Source organism: Daphnia magna, linkage group LG7 (assembly GCF_020631705.1).
Source record: "Daphnia magna isolate NIES linkage group LG7, ASM2063170v1.1, whole genome shotgun sequence".
Lineage (NCBI taxonomy): Eukaryota > Metazoa > Arthropoda > Branchiopoda > Diplostraca > Daphniidae > Daphnia > Daphnia magna.
The window spans coordinates 1,648,070-1,675,188 of record NC_059188.1 but is presented as its reverse complement, the minus strand read 5'-3'; the positions used below and the strand labels follow the sequence as shown (position 1 = coordinate 1,675,188).

At 38.0% G+C, this 27,119-nt stretch overlaps 4 protein-coding genes, 3 long non-coding RNA genes, 1 other non-coding gene and 1 pseudogene across 10 annotated transcripts; 7 read left to right on the top strand and 2 right to left on the bottom strand.

The window, feature by feature from the left end:
- Positions 1-222: 222 nt before the first annotated feature.
- LOC116927912 lies at positions 223-2,840 on the top strand. The gene is made up of 4 exons (XR_006648792.1): positions 223-740; positions 798-921; positions 1,001-2,541; positions 2,632-2,840. It is a non-coding gene; the product is annotated as an uncharacterized LOC116927912 (long non-coding RNA).
- Positions 2,841-3,401: 561 nt separating this feature from the next.
- On the top strand, positions 3,402-6,891 carry LOC116926962 (annotated as a pseudogene).
- A 1,333-nt stretch (positions 6,892-8,224) lies between these two features.
- Positions 8,225-9,743, top strand: LOC116927798. Of its 2 annotated transcripts, XR_006648696.1 has the most exons (8): positions 8,225-8,374; positions 8,439-8,560; positions 8,626-8,775; positions 8,834-8,957; positions 9,018-9,089; positions 9,149-9,240; positions 9,301-9,381; positions 9,476-9,743. It is a non-coding gene; the product is annotated as an uncharacterized LOC116927798 (long non-coding RNA). The 2 variants fall into 2 exon arrangements; XR_006648695.1 differs by having other exon boundaries at positions 8,626-8,957.
- Positions 9,744-10,465: 722 nt separating this feature from the next.
- LOC123474764 lies at positions 10,466-12,130 on the bottom strand. The gene is made up of 3 exons (XR_006649794.1): positions 11,918-12,130; positions 10,929-11,151; positions 10,466-10,866 (listed from the first exon to the last, which is right to left on the bottom strand). It is a non-coding gene; the product is annotated as an uncharacterized LOC123474764 (long non-coding RNA).
- LOC116927755 lies at positions 11,881-13,198 on the top strand. Its single transcript, XR_006649793.1, has 4 exons — positions 11,881-11,993; positions 12,129-12,348; positions 12,481-12,645; positions 12,720-13,198. It is a non-coding gene; the product is annotated as an uncharacterized LOC116927755 (transcript).
- A 1,459-nt stretch (positions 13,199-14,657) lies between these two features.
- Positions 14,658-16,851, top strand: LOC116927760. Of its 2 annotated transcripts, XM_032934813.2 has the most exons (5): positions 14,658-14,780; positions 15,363-15,469; positions 15,612-15,838; positions 15,983-16,147; positions 16,222-16,851. In XM_032934813.2, exons 3-5 carry the CDS (start codon positions 15,645-15,647, stop codon positions 16,511-16,513), a joined length of 651 nt encoding a protein of 216 aa, XP_032790704.1. In that variant the 5' UTR covers positions 14,658-14,780; positions 15,363-15,469; positions 15,612-15,644; the 3' UTR covers positions 16,514-16,851. The 2 variants fall into 2 exon arrangements, with proteins under 2 accessions (XP_032790704.1, XP_032790705.1); XM_032934814.2 differs by lacking the exon at positions 14,658-14,780 and having other exon boundaries at positions 15,332-15,469.
- Positions 16,852-17,760: 909 nt separating this feature from the next.
- Positions 17,761-19,127, top strand: LOC116927753. The gene is made up of 4 exons (XM_032934806.2): positions 17,761-17,916; positions 18,025-18,211; positions 18,295-18,459; positions 18,542-19,127. Exons 2-4 carry the CDS (start codon positions 18,027-18,029, stop codon positions 18,882-18,884), a joined length of 693 nt encoding a protein of 230 aa, XP_032790697.2. The 5' UTR covers positions 17,761-17,916; positions 18,025-18,026; the 3' UTR covers positions 18,885-19,127.
- An 814-nt stretch (positions 19,128-19,941) lies between these two features.
- On the top strand, positions 19,942-21,451 carry LOC116927754. Its single transcript, XM_032934807.2, has 4 exons — positions 19,942-20,101; positions 20,180-20,361; positions 20,488-20,652; positions 20,717-21,451. Exons 2-4 carry the CDS (start codon positions 20,180-20,182, stop codon positions 21,045-21,047), a joined length of 678 nt encoding a protein of 225 aa, XP_032790698.1. The 5' UTR covers positions 19,942-20,101; the 3' UTR covers positions 21,048-21,451.
- Positions 21,133-27,116, bottom strand: LOC116927711 (probable ATP-dependent RNA helicase DDX31). Its single transcript, XM_045177338.1, has 14 exons — positions 26,896-27,116; positions 26,278-26,796; positions 26,066-26,215; positions 25,883-25,999; positions 25,587-25,807; positions 25,232-25,499; positions 25,073-25,150; positions 24,882-24,950; positions 24,464-24,523; positions 22,880-23,070; positions 22,608-22,665; positions 22,361-22,457; positions 21,990-22,218; positions 21,133-21,850 (listed from the first exon to the last, which is right to left on the bottom strand). The coding sequence occupies exons 1-14, from the start codon at positions 26,959-26,961 to the stop codon at positions 21,703-21,705; spliced, it is 2,271 nt and encodes a 756-aa protein (XP_045033273.1). The 5' UTR covers positions 26,962-27,116; the 3' UTR covers positions 21,133-21,702.
- Positions 27,117-27,119: the final 3 nt, after the last annotated feature.

Genomic DNA, 27,119 nt, shown 5'->3' with positions numbered 1-27,119 from the left:
TTGGTCTATTTTGAGGGGAGATCCTCTGGGAATTCTCTTCCAAATTTTCCGACTTTTTCGTTTTACCCAAAAATACTAACAAATATAGGAAACTATACATGATTTATATTTAAAAATTTTGAAAAATAACGTTTTTTAAAATCTGGCATTTATAGTTTTTAAGTTATTACGATTTTAAAAGTGGCTGCGTACATATTGAATTTGTCGATCGATTGTTATGCCTATTTCGATCGCTACTATACAGTCAATGGCGGCTACACGCAGTGAAACTCAATTTGGCGTTGCGACAACAAGGAGGCCCCGTTGATAAAAGTATAAATATAAATGTATTAAAGCACAAATTAAGGTATGTAAGGCAATTAGTCATGTCATAGTGTCTCACTTAGTTCGCAGACTGGTTATTTGAAGACACGTGTGCACAGTGGTAAGTGGGGTGGTAGTGCTTGGGGGTCTCGGGAGAGAATCGCAGAACATAGCCATACAGCTAAAAGTCATAGAAGTTTTTTGTTTTTGTTTTACATGTTTATTTGTTATTTGATTTTGTTTTTTTTCAGCAGTATGATGTGACATCATTGTTGACGCCAGATTGTTGATGTCCTTCAACAATCTGGCATGTCCAACCATGGTATGAGTCATATGTGACTAAGTTGACCAAACAGGGCAATTGCAACAATGGAATTAGTCAGTGGTAAACAACACATTCATTCCTGAGGATAGTTTTCAGTTTATTTATGCTTATTGTATGTTTAATTTTTATTATTATTATTTTAAAATTGATATCAGAGATTTTTCTTTAGCATGATTGAAATTTGCCATGTTTTCTGGCTAACTGGAAGGATTCTTCTTTTTCACAGAACTTTACCATTTTCATGGTATACTTAATTGCTTGTCGGTGGATTGTCACTTGGCATCATTTGAATGGTACAGTATATTTGCACATTATTTCTTTTAGTTTCTGTTTGCTATCATTTGTCTCGCAGTGTTTTTTTCATTTCTTCAGGTATGGTCCATATCAGCAGTGTTATGATGCACTTTTTAAGTACACCAATCCCTGAGAAAATATTCTAATTGAAATTATGGAAATTTCTGCCCTTTGTGCAGAACTGCGCAAGGATGGGTTCGTATAAACAAGCTTGAAATAACAAACCAACAGTATTTTTGGTTTGGCTTTTACATACAACTCTATGACATGTTGATGTTAGCTAAATTGTTATTAATCATAGGATTAGGTAGTATGCAATGAAATATCTTCTCTTGGAAGTTTGTGTCAATGGAATTGTTTGATATGACTTGAGGCAGGAAGCTTTTCCTGCTTCTTACGAAAAGGGACATTGGATGCCTTAATGTCTAATACCAACCAAGTGTCATTGCAAAGATAGGTAAAAGATATATCAATATAGATTTTACTCTGAGTGATGGTGACATATGGTAAAAGATAGAGCAGTATGAATATGTGCTGCATCATTTACGTCTATTATTTATATCTTCAAGGTATCTTACTGACTTCTATTAGTTTTATTCGTGGAAAGAATATCTTGAGTGTGAGAATTGGATCACAATTGACTAGATGTTTTACTATTTTAAACGAGTTCATGACAAAGAATTTTTTACTCATTCTTGTTCTGTTTTTGTAATGTAGGTAGAATAATCGCAATGTCGTGGTAGTATTTCGCGAGAGATGTGCCAATAGGGTTTCGCTGTTTTCAGTAAATGTATTAGCAAGAACATTATACTGAAGCATACTCTATTTCTTTAATGTAGATTTGCAATCGTAATGGATTCGAAGATGATCTTGATGGAGGTTCGGTATTAAAAAGTATAAGTACATGTTCGTTGGAAGGGCAACCGAAGAGTTCCGGATCCTTTTACTATCGCACATGTTATGGTATTTTTACAAAATCATTGAAGTGCTTATCTGGACTCCCTTGTTTTCTAGGCCCCGTTTCACCTTGACTTGTATAATTTTCTTTAACCCTTTAGTGCGTGTAAAACTAAAGGCTAAAAGTAGAAGAATGATTCAAAATTGTGGGAGAGAATCATCAAATAACTATACTCGTTTAGGTAATCCAAGGAAATAAGAAAGAGTATTAACTCGGCGCAGTCTTGATTCCATCTTTTCAAAAGTTTTTACTGTGCATGGAACTTTTTGGTCGAGACGTTATGGGTGTCTTAAAGGCACTGAAGGTTGCGTTAGATGTCATAATCCCCAACAAAAAGGAAAAGCTGAAAATCCCAGGTGACGATAAGAATTAGTGGCAATGTTACGGTGTATATAACTTCAGAAAATGTGACGCTAGCTGATGTAAACCACACCAGCTGTGCTGCTGCCGAGTCTGTCTCACTTTTGCCGCCTATGTATCTTTTCTAACAAAATTTTTCTTATCAAATTTTCCTTTTGTTAACTGATTCTCATTTAGCAGGAAAAGGTTGTGAGAGTAGCAGAAGAAGAGGGAATTGCAATAAACCCAGTATGAAAGAAGCCAAACATTGCGATAATATAGGAGCCCAGCCTGAGGAAACAAAAACCCTATGTTTCAGATAGTAAGCCATCTCGACATTCGACAAACCCAAAGTTTCACACATAGATCTGCTTGAACATTCTTTGTTTCTTAAATTTATATCGACATCAAGAAAGACAAAAGGAACACATCATTCCTCAGCTGCTTCTGAGGACCACTGTCACCGAAAGAAAATCACCTCGCTTATAGACTCGGAAGGTGAAAGCGAGATCCAAAAATTTGCCACAACGAAGCAAGTAAAAAGTATTTTGGCAGATTATCGTGCACGCGAAGCTAAATAGTCAATTCAATAAAATTTCCTTAACACATTTTAAATTACCATTCGCTTAAAACGATTATAGGTCCTCCACTGTAAAAGACCACAATGTGTAAATGTGTCACATCCGGGAGATAAATACTGCAGTAACTAGAGCGGTAAAAAAAATTGGCACCAACTCGTACATATCAGGTAGACTTATCCCATTCGAAAGCATTCGGAAAAACAGATTTGTAGAAAAGTTCTGTGTAGATTTTGCCGCAACGCATTCAAGAATGGGGCTTAACACCTTGCAGGGCTGGAGAAAATTATGAAAAAGAATTACAACAAATTTGTTGGCAGCAAAACAAACCACGGGAAGCCCAGAAGAGAAGGATCTTAAAAAAAGGTTTTACTTAGTCTTGAATTTTCTTGATTTTTATGTTTTTTACTCATGATGATGTGTTACTTGTTCTAGTACTCAAAAGGAACTAGATAACCATAGCAAAGGCTAATAAATTTAGGGTTGACATAAACTTTCACGACGAAGCAGTTAAAGTAGGCGAAAGCGAATCGAGTGCTTCTTGGAGCAAGGAACATAGGATGTCTTGATGCCAACCAAGTGTCCTTGGAAAGATTATAAAAAGATGTTTAAGGTATTTGACAAATCTGTAATCATGTTAATAAAGTGACTTTTTGGTATTCTTAAATTAGCAGGAAATACCTAAAGTTGGAGAACGGTAAATTTGTTTCCTGTTACTAGTTTTGTAAAACAAATGGTAAATTGGTGAAATGAAAAAACACATGACCTATTACTTTTGATCAATTGTTTTCACAAGTGGATATTGATTCCACAATCTTCAGCTTCCCATGCAGACACCCATCCACAAAGCCATGGGTGATAGATGATATAAAAAATTTATTAATTAGAAAATTTACATTTTAGGTTATTGATTGCAGAGTCAGAGGACAATGTGTAAAGTCTGATATTCTAGCCCTCAAAACCCCAGCTGCCCTTATGCTTCAACAAGGGTATAAAGCTATTATAATTTCAGGAGTTAAACATTGAAACCAAAAACAGATCAGACATTTTTTAGTTGGCTTTTTTGCTTAATGATATTGTTACACTTAACTTTAGAAAACATGAAAGTGTATACATATATTCAGGGTCAAGTTAATGAAATGGTTGAGCCGAGAATGTACTTTACGTTACTTTTGATCAGGTCCCAACTCAGTTTACGCAGCAGATGCCCCTACTATACGACCCAGCAATCTTTACTTGCGGTCTTCCAGTGCCGGGAATTTGTTATGCCCGTATCCATGCAATTGCTCAACAAGGAATTAGGTAACCAATTCTGTTGTATATAAAATTTTTATTATTCAACTTATTTCACAGCAGTATTTAACATGTCATAACATAATTAGAACGTTTTTAAAAATTTTATTAAACTTTTTTTTTATTAATTTTTTTTATTTTTTTAAGGTGGAATGGTGAAGAGCTAAGATGTTCACGAAGATGGGCAATTCGAGATCCAAGAAGAAAAGGAGTGCCCATTATTTAAAGGCTTAGAGACTTGGCAACTGGTATTGCTGACCCGTGGTGACAGCGTCGAATAGGTTGAAGAAGGGTTTCGTTGCGTCGCAAAATATTCGCGTCATATTATTTCCGCCATTGCTGATACTGAACGCCATCTTTACGGAGTCTAGTTCCATGCCGAAGCTGATTTTACTGACAAAGGTATGTTGGTTTCCTTTCCATTGAGTGCGAAACATTGATCTTAATGGCTGGTGTAAAATTACAGGACGAAAAATGTTACATAACTTCTTGTTCGACATCTGTGGATTTTTTGCAAGGAGTTTTAACATTGGAAAAATGCATGCAGCAGTATATCCATACGTCCGGCGTACGGTCGGACGTAAAAAGAATGGGCTCATACTGGTAAGCGGCAGATTCGATTCCACCGTTTGTGCTGCCCTTCTCCATAAAGCACTTCTATAGAGTGACGACTCGTCGCAAGTGCATGACATCCATTATCGAAAACAGTTTCCTACGTAAAGACGAATCCGAGAAAGTCGTCACTAGTTTACAACAACTCAGGCTCAATCTTCAGGTAATTTGAGATACTTTTCTGGACCATTCAGAATCTTAAAATTGGCTAAAATTTCATACGAGATTAATTGATACGTCGTCCTGTCACATCTCAAATTCTATGGTTTATAATTCTTGTTCTATGACCGAGTTCTTTTCCAGACAGTGGCTTCTCAATTTCTATTGTCATACCAGCGATCAGATTTGATGTTTCGAATTGTTTTGGGTTGTTAAAGCAAGATTGACTTTCTACGATGCTTCCACCAACGTGCATGGTCGCCAAACTTTGTCGTTGTGTCGGACTGCAAATCCGGAAGAAAAACGTCGAATTATTGGCGATATGTTTGTCAAAGTGATAGATAGAACGGCTAACGATTTAAATGTCACTTGGGATAATCTACTTCTCGGACAAGGTATCAAACTTCTCTTTTTTGTTGTTGCATGTATTATATTGCCTAATATTCAATGTCATCATATATGAAAATATTTCAGTTGCTTTGAGACCGGATTTAATTGAGTCAGATTCGCATATGGCTTCTTCGCTTCCCAAATGGTTCGTCAGTTGCGCATTTACGGCCGTGTAGAACCTCTTTAAGGTATTTGCGTTGTGGCATTCCAGTAAGATCTTTACTCTTTTCGCAATTTTTCCCAACAGACTTCCATAAAGATGAAGTAAGGTCTTAGGTCGCGAGCTGGGTCTGTCCACAGAATTACTGAAACGTCACCCGTTTCCTGGTCCCGGTTTGTCAATTCGAATCATTTATGCCGAAGAACTGTTTATGGAAGCTGATTTCGTTGAGACGCAAGTGCTGATTCGTTTGATGGTCGATTATGCTAACATGGCAGCTAAGAAACATGCCTTGCTCAATCTTATTGAAATCGCGACGTCGGAAGAAGAGCGTCTTGTTCTAGAGGAACTGTCCAGACGCAACCAGTATGTTGCCACGCTACTGCCTATTCACACTGTTGGTATTAAGGTATCTTCGCAATTTAGACGTTTTGTTGGTGGAATTTTATAATGATTGTTCTTCCTTGTAGGGAGATTGCCGAACTTAAAGCTATTGCGTAGAACTGAGCTCTGATCAGACACAACCAAACTGGAATGATCTCTCCACCTACGCCCTCTTAATACCGCGTGTGTGCCATAATGTCAAACGTGTTTGCTAAATATTTTGAAAGGCTGTGCGTGAATCACTGACAGACGTTACACCCGCCTACTTAACGAGTAAAATTTTTGGCGATCTTGAGGGAAGCGGATTTTTTGTCAAATAAAATATTACGGGATTCGGGTTGCTATAAGAAGCTAGCGCAGATGCCACTCGTCTTGATCCCTTTCACTTTGATCGCGATTCGAGTCAACGCATTCCATCAGGCCAGTGATCAGTCATTTTTCAATCATTCTTTTCACAGGATTTTATTATTGGACTTCCTGCAAGCAATTCCTGATACCCATTTGCCCCAAGAGGTACGTAATAAGTGGGTACATTTTTTAACAGATCTTGCTGTAAACATGGATACCGCTTATTAGGTTGTAGACAAGATGGTTGAAGTCGTCTTAACTGTTCCAGGAATTTTCAGGGTCTTGTATTCTGACGGCGAAACCACCCTGGACAACAGATTGGGAATGATTTGATTTATTAACGTTGCTTAGGTAATCGATCTCCGCCACTCTTTACAGGACACGGATGCTGAATTGTATCACTAACCAGATTTAGATGGGATATATTATAATAGTGGATTCAGTATAGACTTTTTGAAATTGAAAAATTAATCAGCTTTGCCGTCTCGTGAAAATCTATTAAACTCGCTTCTTAGGAAAAATTCACGTGATGAAGATTCCTTAATATACATGCACACTTGTTGGAAATAATGGGTTCATTATTTGGTTTTCGTCGAACAAATTAAACATTCCTAATGTGCAGCTAGGTGGGTTGTTGTTGCTCTCCGAAGGCTATTCGGGGCGTTATGCTATTTCCTGAAATTGAACATTCAGAAAATATGGTATATGTTCGCCAATTGTTAAGATCTATTCAGGGTGGTACACTCGCTTCCATAAATATGTAGGCCACCGCCCGCGGGTTGTACCGCTTCAAATATACCTTTACGGAATGTTTACCGTAATTTAAGCCTTGAAATAATAGCTGTTTGGGTTTTTTTTTTTTTTTCCCTTTTTTTTTTTGTTTTTTTTTTAACCCCTTCCTACTCTATTGTCGAATATACCATAAAGGCGCGTACAAAGGTATTTTGAAGCGGTACAACCCAAAGCGGGGGGTTTTTTTTTTTTTTTTGGGGGTTTTTTTATAAATTTTGAGTGTTGTAAAGGGTTGGGGTTCTAAAGGTGAAGAACAGCTTTGACGTCTTTGGTAAGACGGTAATGAGCGTCAGATGACGGTTTTAGGAATGGATCCTTTGCTTTGCCCAATGAATCTGCTTGGAACTGACAGGTGGCGTTTAGCAGTGGCACCCAGTCTTTATTCTTAAAACACAGAAGTCTTCTTCACTTTTCAGCGGGATTAATTGATGATATTTGTTGGTTAATCCACGAATAATACCAATACATAGATAAGTGGAGGGTAATAAAAGTATAAAACTGTAATTCCTCATGGCATTTTCATTCAAGCATACGCTGCAGTTCGTGAGCAGACGAACCATTGAAAGGGCCTTGCGTAGTCTAGCTGCATCCAGCCAGATAATAGTAGAAACAAAAACATTGTTTTGACAAGTTCTGTCATATTTCGGTTGCAGGTTTTCACTAAATACCAAGTAAGTGCGGGGTTTAATCGTGTTAAATGCATGATTTTTCGATTCAAGTCTATTTAGGTGTCAGAACTGAAATTGTACTTTTAGAACTTTTAAAACATCGCATAGCTTTTATTAACAATAGTTTACTTTTACAACTATCAAAATCTTATTAACCATTTGAAGGAGAAGAAAGTAAATTTTTTTAGATTTCCGGAATTTCGACTTCCGGTTTTACTTCTGGTTTTTAAATGCCAAATAACTCCTTATTAGTTGGTCTGTTAGAAAAAAGATTCACATTTTCGTGATCCTCGTCAAATTTAGGGTCGACTCCATGTATCAACTCAAAATACCCCAAAATCGTCAAAAATCGCAAATTTTCCTGAATGAAAAATCGCGATTTTGGTCAAATCCGACTTTTGGCTAAAAACAAGTCATTCCCGACCCAAATTTAATAAGGATCACGAAAATCCTACTCGTTTTGTAAAGGGATCACTATTTCCGGAGATATTGGCTACTTCCGGTTACTTCCGGAAAATTTTCGTGACAATCGGAAAAAAGTAAAAAATGAGCTGTATTGTTCTAACAATTTCAAATACTTTTCTCGAATGCGTTAGGGTGTGGTAGCTATTATTCCGTGTTTTTCTTGCTTTCAACACTACAGGCTGATCCTTCAAGCTACGACAGTTTTACTTACAAATGTTTAGCGTTTCGTGCTGCAACTAGTAGTTGATATTCTAGGATGTTATGCCTAAAATTCAAATTCAGCTCTCAGAGATTAGCAAAATTCAAGTACTTAAAAGCAAGTTTTGTACTTATTTAAACATTCAAAGTAAAATAGAATTTTTGGTTCTAGGTGGAAACTCTAGATGGCGTTGATGTGCGTCTATGATGAATATTATGAGTGACAAGTTAAATGGGTGTTTGTTACGTTACCCTGTTATGTGTTTTAAAGTTTTTTTCGTCAAAAAATTTACGGTATGTTGTTATCTATTCGGTGTGCTATCGTTGGGTATGTATTGAAAAGGAAACCTTTGAAATAGATTGCTTTTTGTATGTGGTGGTGTTTCGCCTTGTCAGCTATGCCAGCTGCTGAAACAGCAGCCTGCATTCCTGCTATCAATGTACCACAAGAGATCCTGACAGTTTAGGAAGGCCACTATTGCTTACATGAAGATCACCATCCAGTTCAAGTACTGTTAATGGACCTCAAGCCTTTTGTTTAAGCTTAGTTATGTGTTCTGTTGTCAGTCAACGGCAGAGTCTTCATCTACTTTGTGTTGCTAACCATCAGTCCTCAGCATCCCAGGTATCCAGATTTCCAAGTTTTTCTGATTAGCCAACCATGCTACATACCCTTCAACTCTTCATTGTGGTATTTCAGAACATTATTTATCTTCCACTACACACACCTGTAACAATTTTCTCTACACAGGCTTCTCATCCTCTCTTCTTAGTCTGTTGAATGCCAACATTGAATAAGGTTCATCATCATTGCCTTTCCAAGGTATTTTAATTTGGTGGATTATCTGGATTTATTATTTTTAATAAATCTTTGTTGTATAGACGTAAAATCTTCATTGTTAATCCTGCTGTTCTTCTCACCGTTACTTAGCCAGCCCACGGGAATAGGCTTTAACAACATCTCAATTTTTTTGGTATTTTAAGTTTCTACATTAAGGAGCATTGTTGTTTTGTAACAAAAACTTTTGTGATAGGACTGCAAATATTCATCTTCCTTCAGTACAACACTGCCGTTTTGACAATTTCGGTAGTTTCGCCCCCAGTGGACCACACGCGTAAGTTCTTTGTCTTTTTCGTCGTTTTATCAGACAAATGCCATTTTCCGCTCAAAATCACTTGCTTCTTTTTTGTCTTATTTAATCTATTTAGAACTACATTTTCTTCGTCTTCCGTCGACTTCACCTCATCGCTGTCTTCGTTGACGTCTTCGCCTTCATCTCCGTCTCGTCGTTTTTGCCGTCTTCGCCTTTGTTTCATCGCCGTCCTGGCCGTCTTTTTCTACGCCATCACTTCATCGCCGGCTTCTCCTTCGCCCTTTACGTAGAGAGTTCACCGTGGATCGTCGTCCTGGTATTGTTTTATTTCGCATTGTTATGTTTAAGTTAACCCGTTGGCTGCCACCCCGTTTGCGTCCCATTTTTTTAGTTGTAGGACCTTGTAGGCGACCGGCCGCAATGGCCTTCGCCGCAAGGCGCCTTAGGCAATGCACCAGTAGGGACTTCTCTTTGTCGATGCGGTGGCGGATTCCTGAGGGTGTGCATTCCCTGTAATGGATTCCGTCACCGTGTCAGCCCGGACTTGTCTTCGGACTAGTCCCACCTTGTTCGCGATCCTTATGACGCGATGTTTAGCTACTGTAGTTTAAGCAACCTACGGGTTGCATGGCCTGGCAGCCAACGGGTTAACTTAGTTAATTGTATTTATGTTAATGTAAATATGTTTGTGTATATTTATTGTTATGTAAAATAGTGGTGGAATTGTTGGGAGGAGGTGGGATAATAAAAACAGATAAAATTTAATTTATTCTCCGTGTTCATTTCATTTTACCTTATTCGACTTTATCCATATCAAAGATAAACTTAAATTATTTGTTTTTGTTTTCCTAACCTATTTCACTCTAAGTCCAGCCATTTCAGGAGTACTTATTTCAATAGATTTCATTGTCGGTGAAACACCAGTGAATAAATTGTTTTCTTTGTTCCATTTGACTGTCAAGTGCAATCACATGGCAAAAATAAAAAGGGAAAAAATGATTTAAAGCTAACTTTATGTGGAGGCATCACAAAAGGAATTAACCATTTACCTTCTTTTACTCCTTTGTTTCCGTTGGATAAGGTAATAATTCAACAAACACAAGAATGAGACTGGATATGTTTTATTTACACTGACAACATAACATTAGTGGCATTCTCTTCTGTCACCGAGTGACTCCAAAGCCAATGCAAAACATCAGGTGCCTCCACGATCTCTGCAAATTAAAACTGTAAACCACTATTGAAAAAACCAAGTCCTGGATTGAGCCAAGTCACTCAATGAATTTGCATCCACCACAGTACATCAGGTACATCCCAAAGACCTGAAAGCACAATTTAAAAATTTAACTATTAACAATAAATTCTAACATCACCTGATGACATTTCAAAGAATCTAGAGATTTAGATAGAGAAAAAGATTTTAACGAACTACTTTCTTTACGTATCACTTTTGGTACATTAGAACGGAGATGAAAAACGTGATAGCAAACCCACGACATGATCTTCCTTTAAAAATTTAAAATATATGAGGTATGATGTTTCTTTGACATGAATTTTTGCCACAATACCTTGAACAACTCTGCATTGATTGAATTTACAAGATGCAGCTCAAAACACAGGGAATCGATGGTAAAATTTCGAGAAGAGAGACGTTCGTTTTGGCATCCATCCTCAGTCCGAAACCACGCGAAATGGAGCAGCTGACGGGGCAGCTGACATGCCCATAAAAATTCTGCGGAGTTAGTTATTTCTCCCCTAGATGTCTTGATTCATTCATTCAGAATCTGAAATCTAAATGTTGGTAAAACCGGTTGCCATATCTAAACGACTTTGTCAAAAATTTCTTTCTATTTGATTTGGATAACACAGTAAAGTTATTTTTTTACAAGAAAGTCAGGCTTAGTTTGCTTAAGGAAAAAGTGGGAGGTTCAAGTTTGGTTTCAAAGTGGCTGGCGCCTTGACCATTGCTGTATATTTTCAAGACATCTAGGGGAGAAATAATTTCTTCTTCCACTACCACTACTACTTCGTGATAAAACTACTGTCATAAATTCGTCTGTTTGTCTATTGGAAACGATGAAATAAAAAAAAAACTTTAAAGGAAAATTAGAATCGACGGTGATTCTAATTTCTTCTATTGGTATTACTAGATGGCACTGTTTGTTGCTGATTATTTCCAGCACAAAAAAATTAATAGATTCCTGGGGTACTGAAAATATAGGGGGTAATTTGGCGCTCCATATAATTTAGCGTTCCGCAGGAATTCTTTCTAAAACTAAAGCGATGCCAAAAACAACCCGGAAACAAAATTGATATTGCCCTTTTCTTGAGACATTGTCATCCTTTTTCGGATTTTTCTCCATCTGCTCTAATGAAATGACAATAGCAAACATTGGCAGTAATCTTGAAGCCTTGTTAAAACAGCCCTTACACCAGACACAGGAAAGGAAAAAAAAAGTATGCATTTTAAAACTTGATAAAATAGATAAACTACTTTGGATGCTAGTCCATGCTTTTCCCCTTCAGAGTACGGAAGTATGATGCCGTGCTAGCTTACCTGATGCGTCACGAACTGATATAAAGACATAGACCATCAGTTTGGCACGAAATAGTACAACGGATTCCCTCCTCCAGTAAGGTTCGATATGACTGACCTGATATGTTTTTATTCTCATTTTTTTACTATTAGGCTCACTCCTTTGGGATTTTAATTCTGAAATAGAATCTAATTTTTTTTTCTTTTTTACCTTTTTCTATCCCATCTTTAGGTGTAGGTCGTTGGCATTCGATAAAGAATGACCATTCAAGCTGGAAATTCACCGCTTTTTATTCAAGGCGCGAACTGGGGCATTGAAAATATAGTTGAAGTTCCTGTAGATTCTGTGCTTGGCGATCCGGCGTTCGTCTACGTCAACGTGTTCGCCCTGATCTTTCGAGTTGTAGTTCAGCTGGAAAGACTTTTCGTTAAAGAAAAACCCGCTCCTCTAGGTAAACAATTCTTATTATCTGTGCAAATTTTCATTTCGTTACAGTAAGTTTGTTTAATTAACCGTTACCGGTCCAAGTTGCTCTCATAATTCCATCGCAATTTCTTACGTCCTTTTAACCGAACATTTATAGAAAGATCGGTGAAGATCAACGAAACATCTTCAATTTACTAGAGAGATCTTTGCAGAACACTGGAATCGATGGTAGGGCTTGTCTCCTACGGGCTATATGTGAGATGCAGCAAAACCCGTTTAATCACTATTCGATTATGGGAGAAATTCTGACAGCTCTTTTGACGTAAATTTAGATTTCTTTTTGTTATTATTAGAAATTCTAATAAAGCAAGTTATATTTTCTTATTACCTGCACAGACCTAAACGAGCTGCTGGAAACCTGATGCAAGAGTATTTAGAAGCGGAAAAGCTGGGTCAAGCGGATGCAGAGTTTTGCATTACAAACTATTCGGGATGTCCAGTGTCACTTTTCAACATGATGCGCACGTACAGTACACCAGCCGACAAGCCGCACATTCATCATCACGCAAAAGATGCCAAAGAAGAGGGAAGATTTCTTGATGCAGAAGCATCAGACGTAGATCCGGGTGGAATAGATGATGACGATCATGGTACCTGTAACTTTAGGGTCGACATGTTTTAAAATCGATGTGACATTACATGATCATTTTCAAATAACAAGAAAAAAGCTGGGCGGCAAAAAATTGCTGTTGTCTATTTATAACTGTTAACTTACCTTATCTATTGCCAAATACCTTTACTGTCTCATCTTTTGCATGTGAAAATTACCCGAAAGGAAGTTTTTGAAATAAAACAATACACAGTTCTCAACCGTACGATAACTATTGACGTTTTAATTAAGAAAGAAAATAGTCTACGTATTATAGATGATTTAAAATTGGTTGCCATAAAAACAACAAGCCGCCAGTAGGCTACACAATCCGCAAACTGATTTTTTTTTCCTTTTTTTTTTCTTAAGACATTGCCATGACATTGCAATAGCATATGTTTAGGCTGGAAAAGACTATACCCAACGGTATATGTCTTGGAGCAGAAATATAGTTACTGGAAAATCTGTTTCATTCAGAATTCTCGATTTGCCTTTTCTCCAGTCATCTATGGAACTATTTCCTCATCGATTTCTGTCCATGTAAAAAGGTAGTTCGCCTTTTTTCCTTTTCGTGAGTAACCATTAATCTGGCCGAAACTACCACCGAGTTCAAGGCGTCTTGAAAAATCGGAAATAATACAAACATACACCTAAATTTTAACCGTTAACGTTCGGAAGGTCTCGTGATCCATAGGATGCCACGCAGACGTATTATTTATCGATACAGACTCGGTGTTGTTTAGGAGAAGACCAAACAGGTATTTCTTAGCAAATGAGTTAATCTAACAGAATCTGAAAATTAGTATTTTACGACAGTTTGACAGAATACCGTTATTATCATACGGTCAGTCCTCTTCGTGATACCGAACATATTATCACGAGAATTTTGGATATAGAGGCATAAAGTCACTTAAGGTAATGGATCTGGTGACATTTTTACCAGAAGTGAAGACCAAACCTGTTGCTGGTTGTAAAAGCAATACAGACAACTAGCTCAGCCTCCACTTACATATTGGCTAAAACACGACTAAAGAGTGGACCTAACTAATTCACAAACAACAGTTTAAGTTATACTCTAAGATTGACATAGTTAAGAGACGATAAGCTAGACTTGCTTGCTTTAAGGTCAGAGTTAAATTCTTTTCCAACACAAACACTTTTCTCTCTTTGAAGAAGGGTTAGGGTTTGGATTCTGGTAAAATTTTGGTTTATTCTAAACTTAATCGTAATGGTAGTCAAGGTCTTTCTTTGGAAAGACCATAGAGAATAACCTTGGCTACATCTAGACATGTAAAGAAGACATTTAATTAATTTAAATCACAAAAGCATCCCACAACATGACAATATTTCGAATGTTAAAAACTAAAAGAAAAATCATCGTCTAGCCTTTGGTTGGTTCTCACTCACCAGTACACAAGGTCACGTAGGCCATGTAGCTACAGCAGCTTTTTTACTTTAGCCTTAAGCGTTAACGAACTCGTGTAAGCCCATTAAAACATGGCGTGTAACCCACGTATACTCTTAATGCGAATACAATCCAAGTGTTAAAAAGGTTGTCGATTCAGCGATACTTAAGTTTACACTTAATATTCACGTATCGTTTCCAACGAAAGTAAAGAAAAACCGAAAACCACTTGCCTGTGAGACGTGTGTGTGAATGAGATGTCTACTTCCTGAAGGTTATAAAGCTGCGGTCACTTCCGAGTTCTGACTTTGCGAACAGTCATTTGATAGTCTCAGAGGTAACAGCATCAGTGTCAGTCATGACTGTGATCTAACGAAAACTAGGCAGACAAAGGCGGACAAAGGTAGTTAGCCCACATTCCTCCACTCCTAAATTATTATGGCACCCTACCCATCATACATTTGAACCTTTTTGTTTTATCTAAAACTAAATATATACAGATAACCATACATGATTTAGATTAAAAATTCAACGAGGATCGTCAAAAAAATTTCTGTTTTTACATGGAAGTTATAGTTTTTAAGTTATTTACAATTTTCAAAAGTGGCTGCAATATAATCACTATCATTGCGTTTTCTCCCAAAACTGCATAACTGACAAGAAAACTAATATGTCAATCGGATTCAGCGTTCAGTTTTGAGTAACAAACGTGTTTCACGTCAGTTTTAGCCAATGAGTGGTGGCTTTTTAAACATATAGTACTTCTTATTCTTTCGATCGAATAAAGTTGGGCAAAGCTGGAATTCCTTCTTAAACTAAAGCGATGCCAAAAATAACCACAAAAATTAACAGTAATCTTTAAGCTTGTAAAAACATCCTTGATAACAAACAAAAACTAAGAAAAACAAAAAACGTAGACATTTACAAAATTGGTAAAATAGAGAAACTGCTTTTTTGGATGCTAGCCCATGCTTTTCCTCTTCAGATTGCGGAAGTATGATGCGGTGCCAGCTTACCTGATGCGTCACAAACTGATATAAAGGCCTAGACCATCAGTTTGGCATGAAATAGTACAGTGGATTTCCTCGTCCAGTAAGTTTCGATATGACTGACCTTAAATGCTTTCATTCTCATTTTTTTACTGTTGGACTGACTCTTTAGGGATTTTAATTCTTAAACGGAATCTCACCGCAATCTCATTTTCTTTTTCCTTTTTGATTTTTTTTTATCACAGTTTTAGGTGTAGGCCGTTGGCATTCGATAAAGAATGGCCATCAAAGCTGGAAATTCGCCGCTTTTAATTCAAGGCGCGAACTGGGGCATCGAAAATATAGTTCAGCTTCCCTTAAACTCTGTGCTTGGCGACCCGGCGTTCGTCTACGTCAACGTGTTCTCTATGATCATTCTAGTTGTGGTTCAGCTGGAAAAACTTTTCGTTAGGAAAAAAACCCGCTCCTCTAGGTAAACAATTCTTATTATCTGTGCAAACTTTCATTTCGTTATTGTAAGCAGACTAAGTTTGTTTAACTAACCGTTTATAACGGTCCAAATTGCTCTTATAAATCCATCGCAATTTCTTACGTCCTTTTAACCGAACATTTATAGAAAGATCGGTGAAGATCAACACACCGTCTTCAAATTACTTGAGAGATCTTTGCAGAACACTGGAATCAATGGTAGGGCTTGTCTCCTACGGGCTATATGTGAGATGCAGCAAAACCCGTTTAATCACTATTCGATTATGGGAGAAATTCTGACAGCTCTTTTGACGTAAATTTAGATTTCTTTTTGTTATTATTAGAAATTCTAATAAAGCAAGTTATATTTTCTTATTACCTGCACAGACCTAAACGAGCTGCTGGAAACCTGATGCAAGAGTATTTAGAAGCGGAAAAGCTGGGCCAAGCGGATGCAGAGTCTTGCATTACAAACTATTCGGGATGTCCAGTGTCACTTTTCAACATGATGCGCACGTACAGTACACCAGCCGACAAGCCGCACATTCATCATCACGCAAAAGATGCCAATGAAGAGGGAAGATTTCTTGATGCAGAAGCATCGGACGAAGACCCGGGCGGAATAGATGATGGCGATCCGCAGAATCGTACCTGTAATTTTAGGGTCGACATGTTTTAAAATCAATGTGGCATTATATAATCATTTTCAATTAACAAAAAAAAAGCTATGTGGCAAAAAGTAGCTGCTGTCTATTTATAACTGTTAAGATTCCTTATTTATTGCCAAATACCTTTGCCGTCTCACATTTTGCATGTGAAAATTACCCGGGAAGATGTTTTGGAAATAAAACAATAGGAGACCGGGGCATGTAAGCACACTTTTTACACACACGCACCCCAAGGACATATTTTCCCCTGAAATAACTAATTTTTTTTTTGTAAAATACTATGCTATCTTAACTCAAATGCTACGCTTAAAAAAGAATAAATTATTTATAAATTCTATAACAAAAAGGTCTTTTATTGAGACACCTTCAACGGGCAACTTACCCCACGCATCCCCCAGTATAATGAGGTTTTAATTTGATTGAAAGAAAATAGTCCACGTATTGTAGATGTTTCAAAATTGGTTGCCATAAAGACAACAAGTTGCCAGTAGGCTACACAAATTCACATCCTGATTTTTTTTTTCTTAAGACATTCCAATAACATACGCTTATGCTGGAAAAGACTATACCCAATGGTATAAATCTTGGAACAGAAATATAGTTACTGAAAAATCTGTTTCATTCAGAATTCTTGATTTGCCTTTTCTCCAGTCATCTATGAAAAGGTAGTTCGCCTTTTCCCTTTTCGTGAGTAACCATTAATCTGGCCAAAAGTACCACCGAGTTCACGGCGTCTCCAAAAATGGGAAGTAATACAGACACACACGTAATTTTTAACCGTTAACGTTCGGAAGGTCTCGTGATCCATAGGATGCCACGCAGACGTATTATTTATCGATACAGACTCGCTGTTGTTTAGAAGACCAAACAGGTATTAGTTAGCAAATGAGTTAATCTAACAGGATCGGAAAATTAGTATTTTACGACAGTTTGACAGAATACCGTTATTATTATACGGTCAGTCTGCTCCGCGACACCGAACATATTTCGAATGTTGAAAACTAATAGAAAAAACATCGTCTGGCCTTTGGTTGGTTCTCACCAGTACACAAGGTCACGTAACCCATGTACAGCAGCTTTTTTAATTCAATCTTTAGCGTTCAACGAACTCGTATAAGCACATTAAGACATGGCGTGTAAACCACGTATATTCTTAATGCGAATAAAATCTATGTGTTGAAAAGGTTGTCGATTCAGCTATACTTAAGTGTACAATTAAGATTCACGTATGGTTTACAACGAAAGTAAAGAAAAATGGAATAAACACTTGCCTGTAGGAAATGAAATGTCAACTTCCTGAAGGTTATAAAGCTGTGGCCACTTCCGACTTGGTGAACAGTCATTTGAGAGCGTCAGAGGTAACAGCATCAGTGTCAGTCGTGGCTGTGATCTAACGAAAACTAGGCAGACAAAGGTAGTTACATTCCTCCACTCTGACATTATTATTGCGTCCTATCCATCCGTTCTAAAAAAAAAATTGAGAAGAGTTAAACATATCATTATTTGTTATGGTTATGATCAGAAATGGCTGCACGTAACGCACTTTTAGCGAGGCCCCAATGGCTTATCGCCAACCAGCTGACAATGCCGCTAATAACAGTAGCCGACGACGGGAAAAAATCTGTCCGCGGACTCGTTGCGGTGACTGTTCAGTTTACGATTTTTCTCGACACTCTCTTTGTAGAGAAAGCTGTACAGGGGCAAGGAAGGTACGATTGCCATCGCGATGCTTATCACTAGTAAATTGATAATAGTTATTTTGCTAATTAATATGTTAATCGTTGACAAACAGGAGCATGGAACAGGACCAATTTCAAATCTACAAAAGTATAGAGGGGGCCTTACAAGTAGCAGGAATGGATGGTAAAGCCTGTCTTCTGCGCACCATTTGTGAGATACAACAAAACCAGATAGGACAGTACACATTGGCAGGCGAATTTGCTACTTTACTTCTAACGTAATTTCGAATTTCCTAAGTCATTATCACGCACAAAACATGCAAACAATCGACTGTTCTATAATATCTATTGTCTAACCAGTCCCAAAAAAGGAGAAACGGGATTTACCGGGTTCCTTCATGACTATTTAATGGCCGAGAAGGTTGGCAGATCGCTCAATCAGTCCTGCAGTGATTCGTTTCCACGTTGCCCACTGTCACTTTTTGAATACTTCCGTTCGTACGGGACCAGCAGTGCGGCCAATGATGCAGCTAACCACGATGAGATTCTTGAGCCGAGTTCCATTCCCGAAGAGATTGAGCCGTTAAAGCATAGCTCATCTGCAACGAGAGACGATAACGGAGCTGACCACCAAATGAAAATGGAAAACGACGCAACGTCCGTCCGGAAGAAGCATCCCTTTGGAGTGGGAAATGAAATTTAATCGCCACAGTTTTATTTATTTAATGTATAATGCAATTTCTGTTTGAAATGAAAACAAACGTGATTAGGAGCGATGTTCCTAGATTTCGATAAAGCTGAAGATTGCTGTCAAGAAGAGACGACTGCCTGTATCAACAAAGTGGAAACGCTACATTTAAACGATGATTTATTTATTACTATGATGTACCCATTTTGGGTTTATTCAAAAAAATCCACACATGTAAAATACAAACCTGAATCGAAATAGTGTGATGTGATGCTTGTAAAAACATTTCTTGTCTTCATGACATGAGTATCCAATTAAATGCAGAAAGCCACACAATCAGTAACCGGCAATCACGAACCCCGCACCAATATGTGTCGCTGCTTGGATATGATCGTGATTGACTGGCTGTCTTGTTCGCCCTTCCAATCATCGATCCATTGGCATTATTGAGAATTACATCCAATCCTAAATCACAAAAAACCAAGCCGAAAATATAAATTTATCTGCATACGCAATCTGATCAATTGCCATCTTTCTTGTTAAGGGGATATGTAAGATAAGCAATCAATAGACAATTATGCGATTTCTATACACGGTGTGTACGAAGATCGAGTATAGCGTATTTAATACTTTTAAGATTTACCGTTTCCAAGATAGTTTTATCCTCATATGATCTCGCAATCTTAAACATCCTGCTCCCTGAACTCGGATTGATTTGATTAGTATTCGTAGCACGGTAACAACACTTGGTCCCAAGATGGCCGGACGCATCCCTAAACCTCAACTCTAGGTCATGTTCTTCCGTGTATAAGCAATTTCCAAGCTAGTTAGCATCAGGAAGTAGTTTTGCTTTAGAATGACGTAGCCCTCTCCTTCGTTTAAAAATTTGCCACCTATCACCTTACGAAAATAGCGAATGCTACATATTTTATTAGTTAACAAATTGCGATTAATCTTTTTTTAATTTTTACCTATCTTCAAATCCCCTAGAACGACAGGCCCGCAATTCAATTACGGAAGATACTGTTGTTGATGAAGTCCAGAAATTTGTTAGGGTCAAGACATGTGTGGAATTCTGTGCACAAGGCAGACGCCAACCGAACAGTTATAAGGCCGTTCATACTTCCTTCTCGTCACAGTCGACCGCTAGCTTCACTGCAGGATCACGTTTGAACGCAGGCTAAAAGTCCATCACTTTTCTTTCCTGTCTTCGCTGTGGTCTATTAAAGAAGGTATTGCATTATTGTACGTGACACCTTTTTCATAAAATTCAAAATAATTATATAATTTTCTTTTTTAAAAATTAATAGATGGGTACTCGCACTCCTATATTGCTTCGTCCTCACTGGACTATCAACAACCAGTTGACTCTGCCATTAGTGGCGGTTGATAACAACGGTAGAACAGCGATTCGTGGACTCATGCAGTTGATCATTCCGATTACCATATTCATTGATACAATTTTCAGTGATAAAGCTGGTTACACTGCAAGGTAAAAATGAACTAGTCACCAGTGAAGTCAAGTCAACTAAAATCCCAGTCCACCTAGCAACGTGGAATTGTTAAAGGAAAGTCAATTTTGATTACTTAGATTAATGATTCAATTGTTCTGTCACAGGTCATTCGGCAATGAAAAGTATCAAGTCTACAAGTCGGTGGAAGGCATATTACAATCAACAGGAATAGATGGAAAAGCCTGTTTACTTCGCACGATATGCGAAATGCAAACAAACCCAATTGGGGAGTTTACCGTTGTGGGGGAGATCATAACTATTCTATTAAGGTAAAAAATAATTAAATGCTTAAAAAAAGAAGACATTTGATCCTAATTTCTAGTTAAAATTCAGTCCAAAACGAGGAATCAATGATTTTTTACACGAATACATCGATGCTGAACAGATAGGCCAATCGTCTAACATGACTTGTGCTAGAGAGTTCTCAGACTGTCCCATTTCACTTTACAACCTGTTCCGCTCATCACGTGGAGATTCAAACGAAATGGAGCTCGATGAAGATGAAGAAAATGAATCTTCGGATACAGTAGACGGTGAAGAGGCTAGTGAACTACATTTGGAAAACAACAGCAACCGTCTGGTTGACCATTCTGAAGAAGTAACGAATCATTTTCTAGTGGAGAAGGATGTGCATCACAGTATCCGAAATGGAATTGAACACTAACCGTTTAAATTGAACAATGTTAATATTGACGTCCACTTCGGCATCGCCTGTGTGTTTACATCTATCGAGAAAGAATTATCACGGGTAAAGGGTTCATTTGTATAATTGTTAAAACACGAAAAAGAAAAAATCAAAAGTATCGACTGACATCAAATCGCTTTTCTATGATGGAATGGTGAAATTCCGGATCGCTTATACGTAAAATGATTTGCGAGCAAGCAACATAAAAAACATTTAGGGATGAAGGTTAACGTTCAAACGAAGTTAACCTACATTCCTAGTAGTTTCCGATTGTTGCTGCAAGAGATGACGTTTTAGTTTATGAAAAGCGACTATCATTATTTATTATTGACCTATTGTAAAAGTTGCAGGCATGTTACAAATAAAGAAAAATGTATAATGGATTCGCTTTTGCATGTAATTGCGTAGCTTCCAACTCCCAATTTTCTTTATCGTCTTACCAAACTTATACACGAAAGGCGTTCAGATCCTACTACCTAATTTTCATAATTATTCATTTTACCTGATGTTGACGTCATCCCTTGAAAGACACGAAAACAAAAGAGGAGATTGAAAGAATTTTGTTTTGAATACGCTTTGATTTGCCGCAGAAAAAAGATAACAACGGCAATAAATGTTGAAAAGCGCACTTCATTCAGCATGGATTCCGCTTTTCTAAGGCCTCTGCTGTAGTATGGCGAACTTTTATCTTCTTTGCGGGTGCCGGATCTAATCCGCTGGAGAATTCCGACAGCATGGCTTGGAGTTCGTAATGACTCGGCTGGTGCTGTGTTCCATCCGATCTGCCAGTCAAAGAAAAAGGTTATTCTCAACCATTCGTACAGAATTGGACAAAGAAGTTTGGAACATCTGAATCGAAAGCGTATACGCCCAATGTCTTCCCCATACGATGAGTTCAAATTTGGTTTTTTCCTTTCTTACCCCAGTGCTGCTGCTCTCTTGAGCATAGACGGATTGCGTTGGCGGGCCGTGTTGAACGGCTGAACGCGATCGTTACGCTGACCCATTCGACCTGCGGTGTTGATCTGCGCCGGCGGGTCACGAAGGGCAAACGATTTTGCGTAATGACCCAAATGGAGCGACTGGAAATTAAAGACTTCACGGACGTCCTTGGGTAGAGCCGCATATGACCTGACGAATGACACGTAACCTGTCACAAGTACAAAATTAGTCTTAGTCCTTTCTGACCTAATTTTAACTAAAAATAATAAAATAAAAACTGAAAAAAGAAAACAAAGGACAAAAACGGAAAAAGACAGACAAAAAGAGTAAAGAAAACAACATCTGTATACCTTTGGTGGCCATTTCATAAAGATTGTAGCTCTCGATAACGCTTTCCTCGAAGCTCAGCTGCAGAGAAGTGGCGGCTTGCTCCATCGTTTGTGACGTCTACTCATTGGCGTGAAATCCAAAAGGAGAACGAGATCCGATTTTGATTAGACGCATTTCGTTGAATATTTTTCTTAATATGGTGTTACAGCAACAGCTTTCGTGACAAATGAAAAAAGACTACATCGATCAAAAATTATCAATATTTACCCTGGCCCATGAGCTGGCTAACGTCTTTAAGATGACATCAGGATTCTTTTCGACAACACTGGACGTCCGACCCCATGGAGAAGAAAGCGGGCACATAAAGAAAAATGAACGCATTTAATGTTTGTACAATACAAAACAATAGATGAATAAAAATTAAAAACCAGTAAAGAATTGCATAGTAGAAATATACCAGTACATGCATGAAATACGTCTAATAAATCGGAATTTTTAAAAAATATATTAAAACTTAAGTATTACTATAATCAGCTTACCTGAGTCCCCTTTTGGCCAGGTGATGAACGAAGTCCGTTTCAGGTGGCGCTAGGAAGATGATCGCTTGGCCGCACTTGCCTACACGGGCCGTTCGACCCACCCTGTGAACGTATTCTTCGGCCGTCACGGGAGGATTGTATTGGACGATCCAATCGACCGATGACAAATCCAAGCCACGGGCAGCTACATCCTGTATTTTTTGTCAGGTGTTTGATGCCAAGTCAAATACGCAATGATTAAATGAATGAATGAATGGGTTCCAGTGATTAAAACTATAAAAAATTAAGTGCGTTAGTCATTGCGTCTGCGCTTTAAATTGGCTATTATTCGATAAACATTCGCTCTGGGCCTCTTCGGCAGAACGCGCTAGTTCCATCGCACTAACGAGAATAAAAAACACGAATAAGATTTAGACAAATCCGCCCATTTTCATCGATTCCCATTTATTATCCGTACAAAGAAAAAGAACTATCGTAAACTTTCTTCATTGGCTAGCCGCAAACTATACATCTTCCACTGGCTTTCCCTTTCCCACGAAAAAGATGGGATCAAAATTCAAAGTAGTCTAGAGAAAAACAAAAACTCGCTCAACAAACTTCCGTGAGCAGTCGCTGAGCCGATATAAATCCCATGTTTTACGTAGAAATTAGATGCAACCAGATAAGGATGGATAATTTGTTATAACACCGCTCGCATTTCCCATTAAGGAACGCGAATCATTCGTCCGCAAAAATAAAACGATGACTCAATGCTATCAATCACCATCTTTTCACTACCCCATCGGGAGTTCAAATGCAAAAACCTTATAAAGACATTACAAAAGAAAGATCAACAGATCAGATTTTTTTTTGCGTTTGTTCGATGGATGAGACCCTTTGTTTCTGCCAAAACAGGTTATGTCTCCAGAAGGGCATAATTGATCAAGCTCCCCCCAAGTTCTCAACGTGAATTCAATTAGGATAACTAGATCGAAAACGTGTATCTATTTAGGTTTTAAAAGGATTTCGCTAATGGCACAGCTTTTCCAACAACTCACTGAATCTTCTTACTCGCAAAAAAAAAAAAGATTGTTATCACATTTTACAATTAAGTAGCCTGTTCAAGCCGACGTAACCTGCATGATAATTCCTCCAAATTAATGGCTGACAATGGTCAAGTCAAAAAGCAATTATTTCGGGTTTCGTTAACAAAAACAAACGACTGGTCGACCTTCTGCGAACGATGTGCGATGTGAAGTAAACAAGCACCCATAAGCCCCGTTATACCATGTAACTACAAAAGCACATGTGATCAGATTGTCAAAACCAAATTGAGATACAAAAAGTCTATGGTGGAATGAACAATTACGACACAAAAAAAAAATACCGTTAGTCGGTTAGTCTACCCGCTCCAACCCAACCCGTCCGGGAGTTGAAATCCTCCTATTCCGTCCCCTTATCCCACCTCCAACCCCCCCACCCAAAAAAAAGGGAAAAACTAATCTCATTTCATTTTTTGTAGATTGTCTCGGTAGCCAATGGCGGAATTGCATTGCAGGCGAAAATATTATTATTTTACCGAATGAAACATTAATGACCACTTACCGTGCACAGGAGGACGCCACTTTCAGTGTCTCGAAATTCCTTGAAGATTGCCGTCCGATCCTGGGAATGCGAAACAGATCAAGAGATAAGGAAACTTATAATTGACAATATAAAAGTAATTTCTTCACGGATATTAGCAATGGCAAAACGCCCAGCCCCGTGGCTTTGGGGCCATCAAAGGCAGGGGAAACTACACCAAACTGGCCGTAATCGGCACCGAAAACGGTAACCGGTGGCCAGCGGCTACTGTCGAGAACCCCAAAGACTTTGCCCCTGACTTATTACGTATAAAAACGCGGGAATATTCGTGGGTTCTCTTGTTAAATTTTGGTACTTTGTAATTCTAACGAACACAGCATGCACGCCATCTATTCGAGAAAGAAAACTGTCTTCTAAATAACGAACGTGAATAGCGTACCTTCTGGGGCATATTGCCGTGTAGTTTACAAAAGCTGATTGGAGTCCGGCCTTCCCGTTTAGCCAACACCTATAAGAAAAAGGAAGAGAAAAGGTAATGAATAAGAGAAAAAAATCATCAGAATCTCACTCAGACTTTGCAACGACACCTTTGCATGCTTCAAAATGTTTTAATTTTAAAAAAAAACTCACCCGGTTGAAAAGCTCAGCGTGGTAATCTACGGAATCTTGCGTAGTCATGAAAACCAAGACTTTCTTTTCCGTGGAAATCTGTCAATAAAAAGAAAAATGCATGAGAAATTCCCTTTCATGAGAAACAGAGATCTTCAGATCTAATGACTCTTAACTAACCGTGCATTTCCAAAGAATGAAAGCCGCCAGCGTCGCCAGTCGTAGTTTTGGAGGTACTATAATATACCACTGTTTCAAATTTGTTGGCGTCACTAACTGGTCTTGATTTATGCTTGCGTCTTCCGACAACTTAATATGCTCAGGGTCTGTCAGTGCCAATCCGGCTAGTTTTTCAACACCTTTGCTCAACGTAGCCGAGAGCAGCACAGTTTGTCGTCGTCCTAAACTGCCTTCTTTAACGAAATGTTCTTCTACTATGCTTACAATCCTGCAGGCAAAGAAAATATCAAAACGGAAATAAGGAACGAATTAGTTTTATCCGATACAAATTGAGATTAATCGTCACGTTTAATACCTGCCCACGTCTTTCTCGTAGCCCATATCCAGAAGTCGATCAGCTTCGTCCATGATGAGCCAGTGAAGCCGACCAAGATTAAGATTACGTGTAGACGTTAAATGGTCTAGAAGACGACCAGGAGTAGAAATTAAAATGTTCATTCCTTTTCGTATGCGCGCTTTTTCAGATTTTTTCTTCTCCCCGCCAATCAAGTATCCCGGTACAACCCATGTAAAGGGCTATATTGAAAAAATGTCTATTAGCATTAGAATAAGACGAGACAATGGAGCTTAAAAATTATTTCAAGTTAATACCTTTAGGATTTTTACGAACCAAGAGTAGGTTTGCAGAACCAACTCTCTTGTGGGAACAACGACGAGCGCAAACACACCAGAGCTTCTATCAATCTTGGGTGTGATACTCTGTAATTTCTACTTAAACCAGCCTCAGTAAGAAAGTGTTTAAAACATCTTAAACTAGACAGTGTTTTAACGTACCTCTACAATAGGAATGGCATATGCCAGAGTTTTACCACTTCCTGTCTGAGATTTAACAATTGCATCTTTTTTGTCGAGAAGAATTGGAATCGTTCTGGACTGGGCTTCCGTCATATGTTTCAAATTCAAATCTTTCTCTAATGTTGCTACCTGTGAAACAAATATTATTTAAGGTTCCATTTAAATTCCAAATGTAGTAGACAATTTCTTACTAAATACTTGTGTATGTTCAAAGCCGAAAAGCTTCGGGACGAAAATAAATTTTCTTCTGTACTTTCTACGTTTTCTTTAGTGACGGTAGGAATCTCAGGATTTTTAAAGAAAAGTGATGATATGATGCCTGTGTTGTTATAACCACCTGATGATCCCCCTTGTTGTGAAACAGCCCAGTTGTTTTTCTTGTTATTTGATACAGTTTTTCTAGTTTCTTTTTTTTGGCTGGTAGGTATGACAGTAGTATCCACTTGTACATTTTCTGCATGTGATGGTTTCTGTGGTTTACTGTCACTATTTGATTGATTATTTTTCTTAGAGGAGAGTGGCTGTAAATTTGCTGAAAAACTCTTCAATTCAGACAAACTTTTCTTTTTAACGTGTGTCGCTTTTTTCCGAACAACTACAAATGCTGGTTTCTTCACACCATCTGCTTTCACTGTCTGTCGAGGCTTAGGTGCAAAGCTCACGAGGGGCTTCTGGTTAGAAACATACTCTTGATGTGACATAGGTTTGGCCTGGTACATAAATGTATCAGTTAATTTTCGAACATGAAAACAGTTGAAACAATATGATCGTGAACGAAAATAAAAAAAATGCATGTAAGAGTTACCAACCTTTGGCGCATCTTGGGTTTGTTTGCTACCATCAGTGAGGTTCAAAGTGAAACTACCACTGTCCATTTTCTAGTGGATCTTTGGGTCTAAATGTCAGAGGTATTCTAAAATATATCCGTATGGGAAATATCGTTAATTAGAGAGTAGAAAAAAATGTAATATAAACTAAACCAGTCAAATCTTCTCTCATCTCATCTTTTCCTACTTTTCTTCTGCTACAAAAA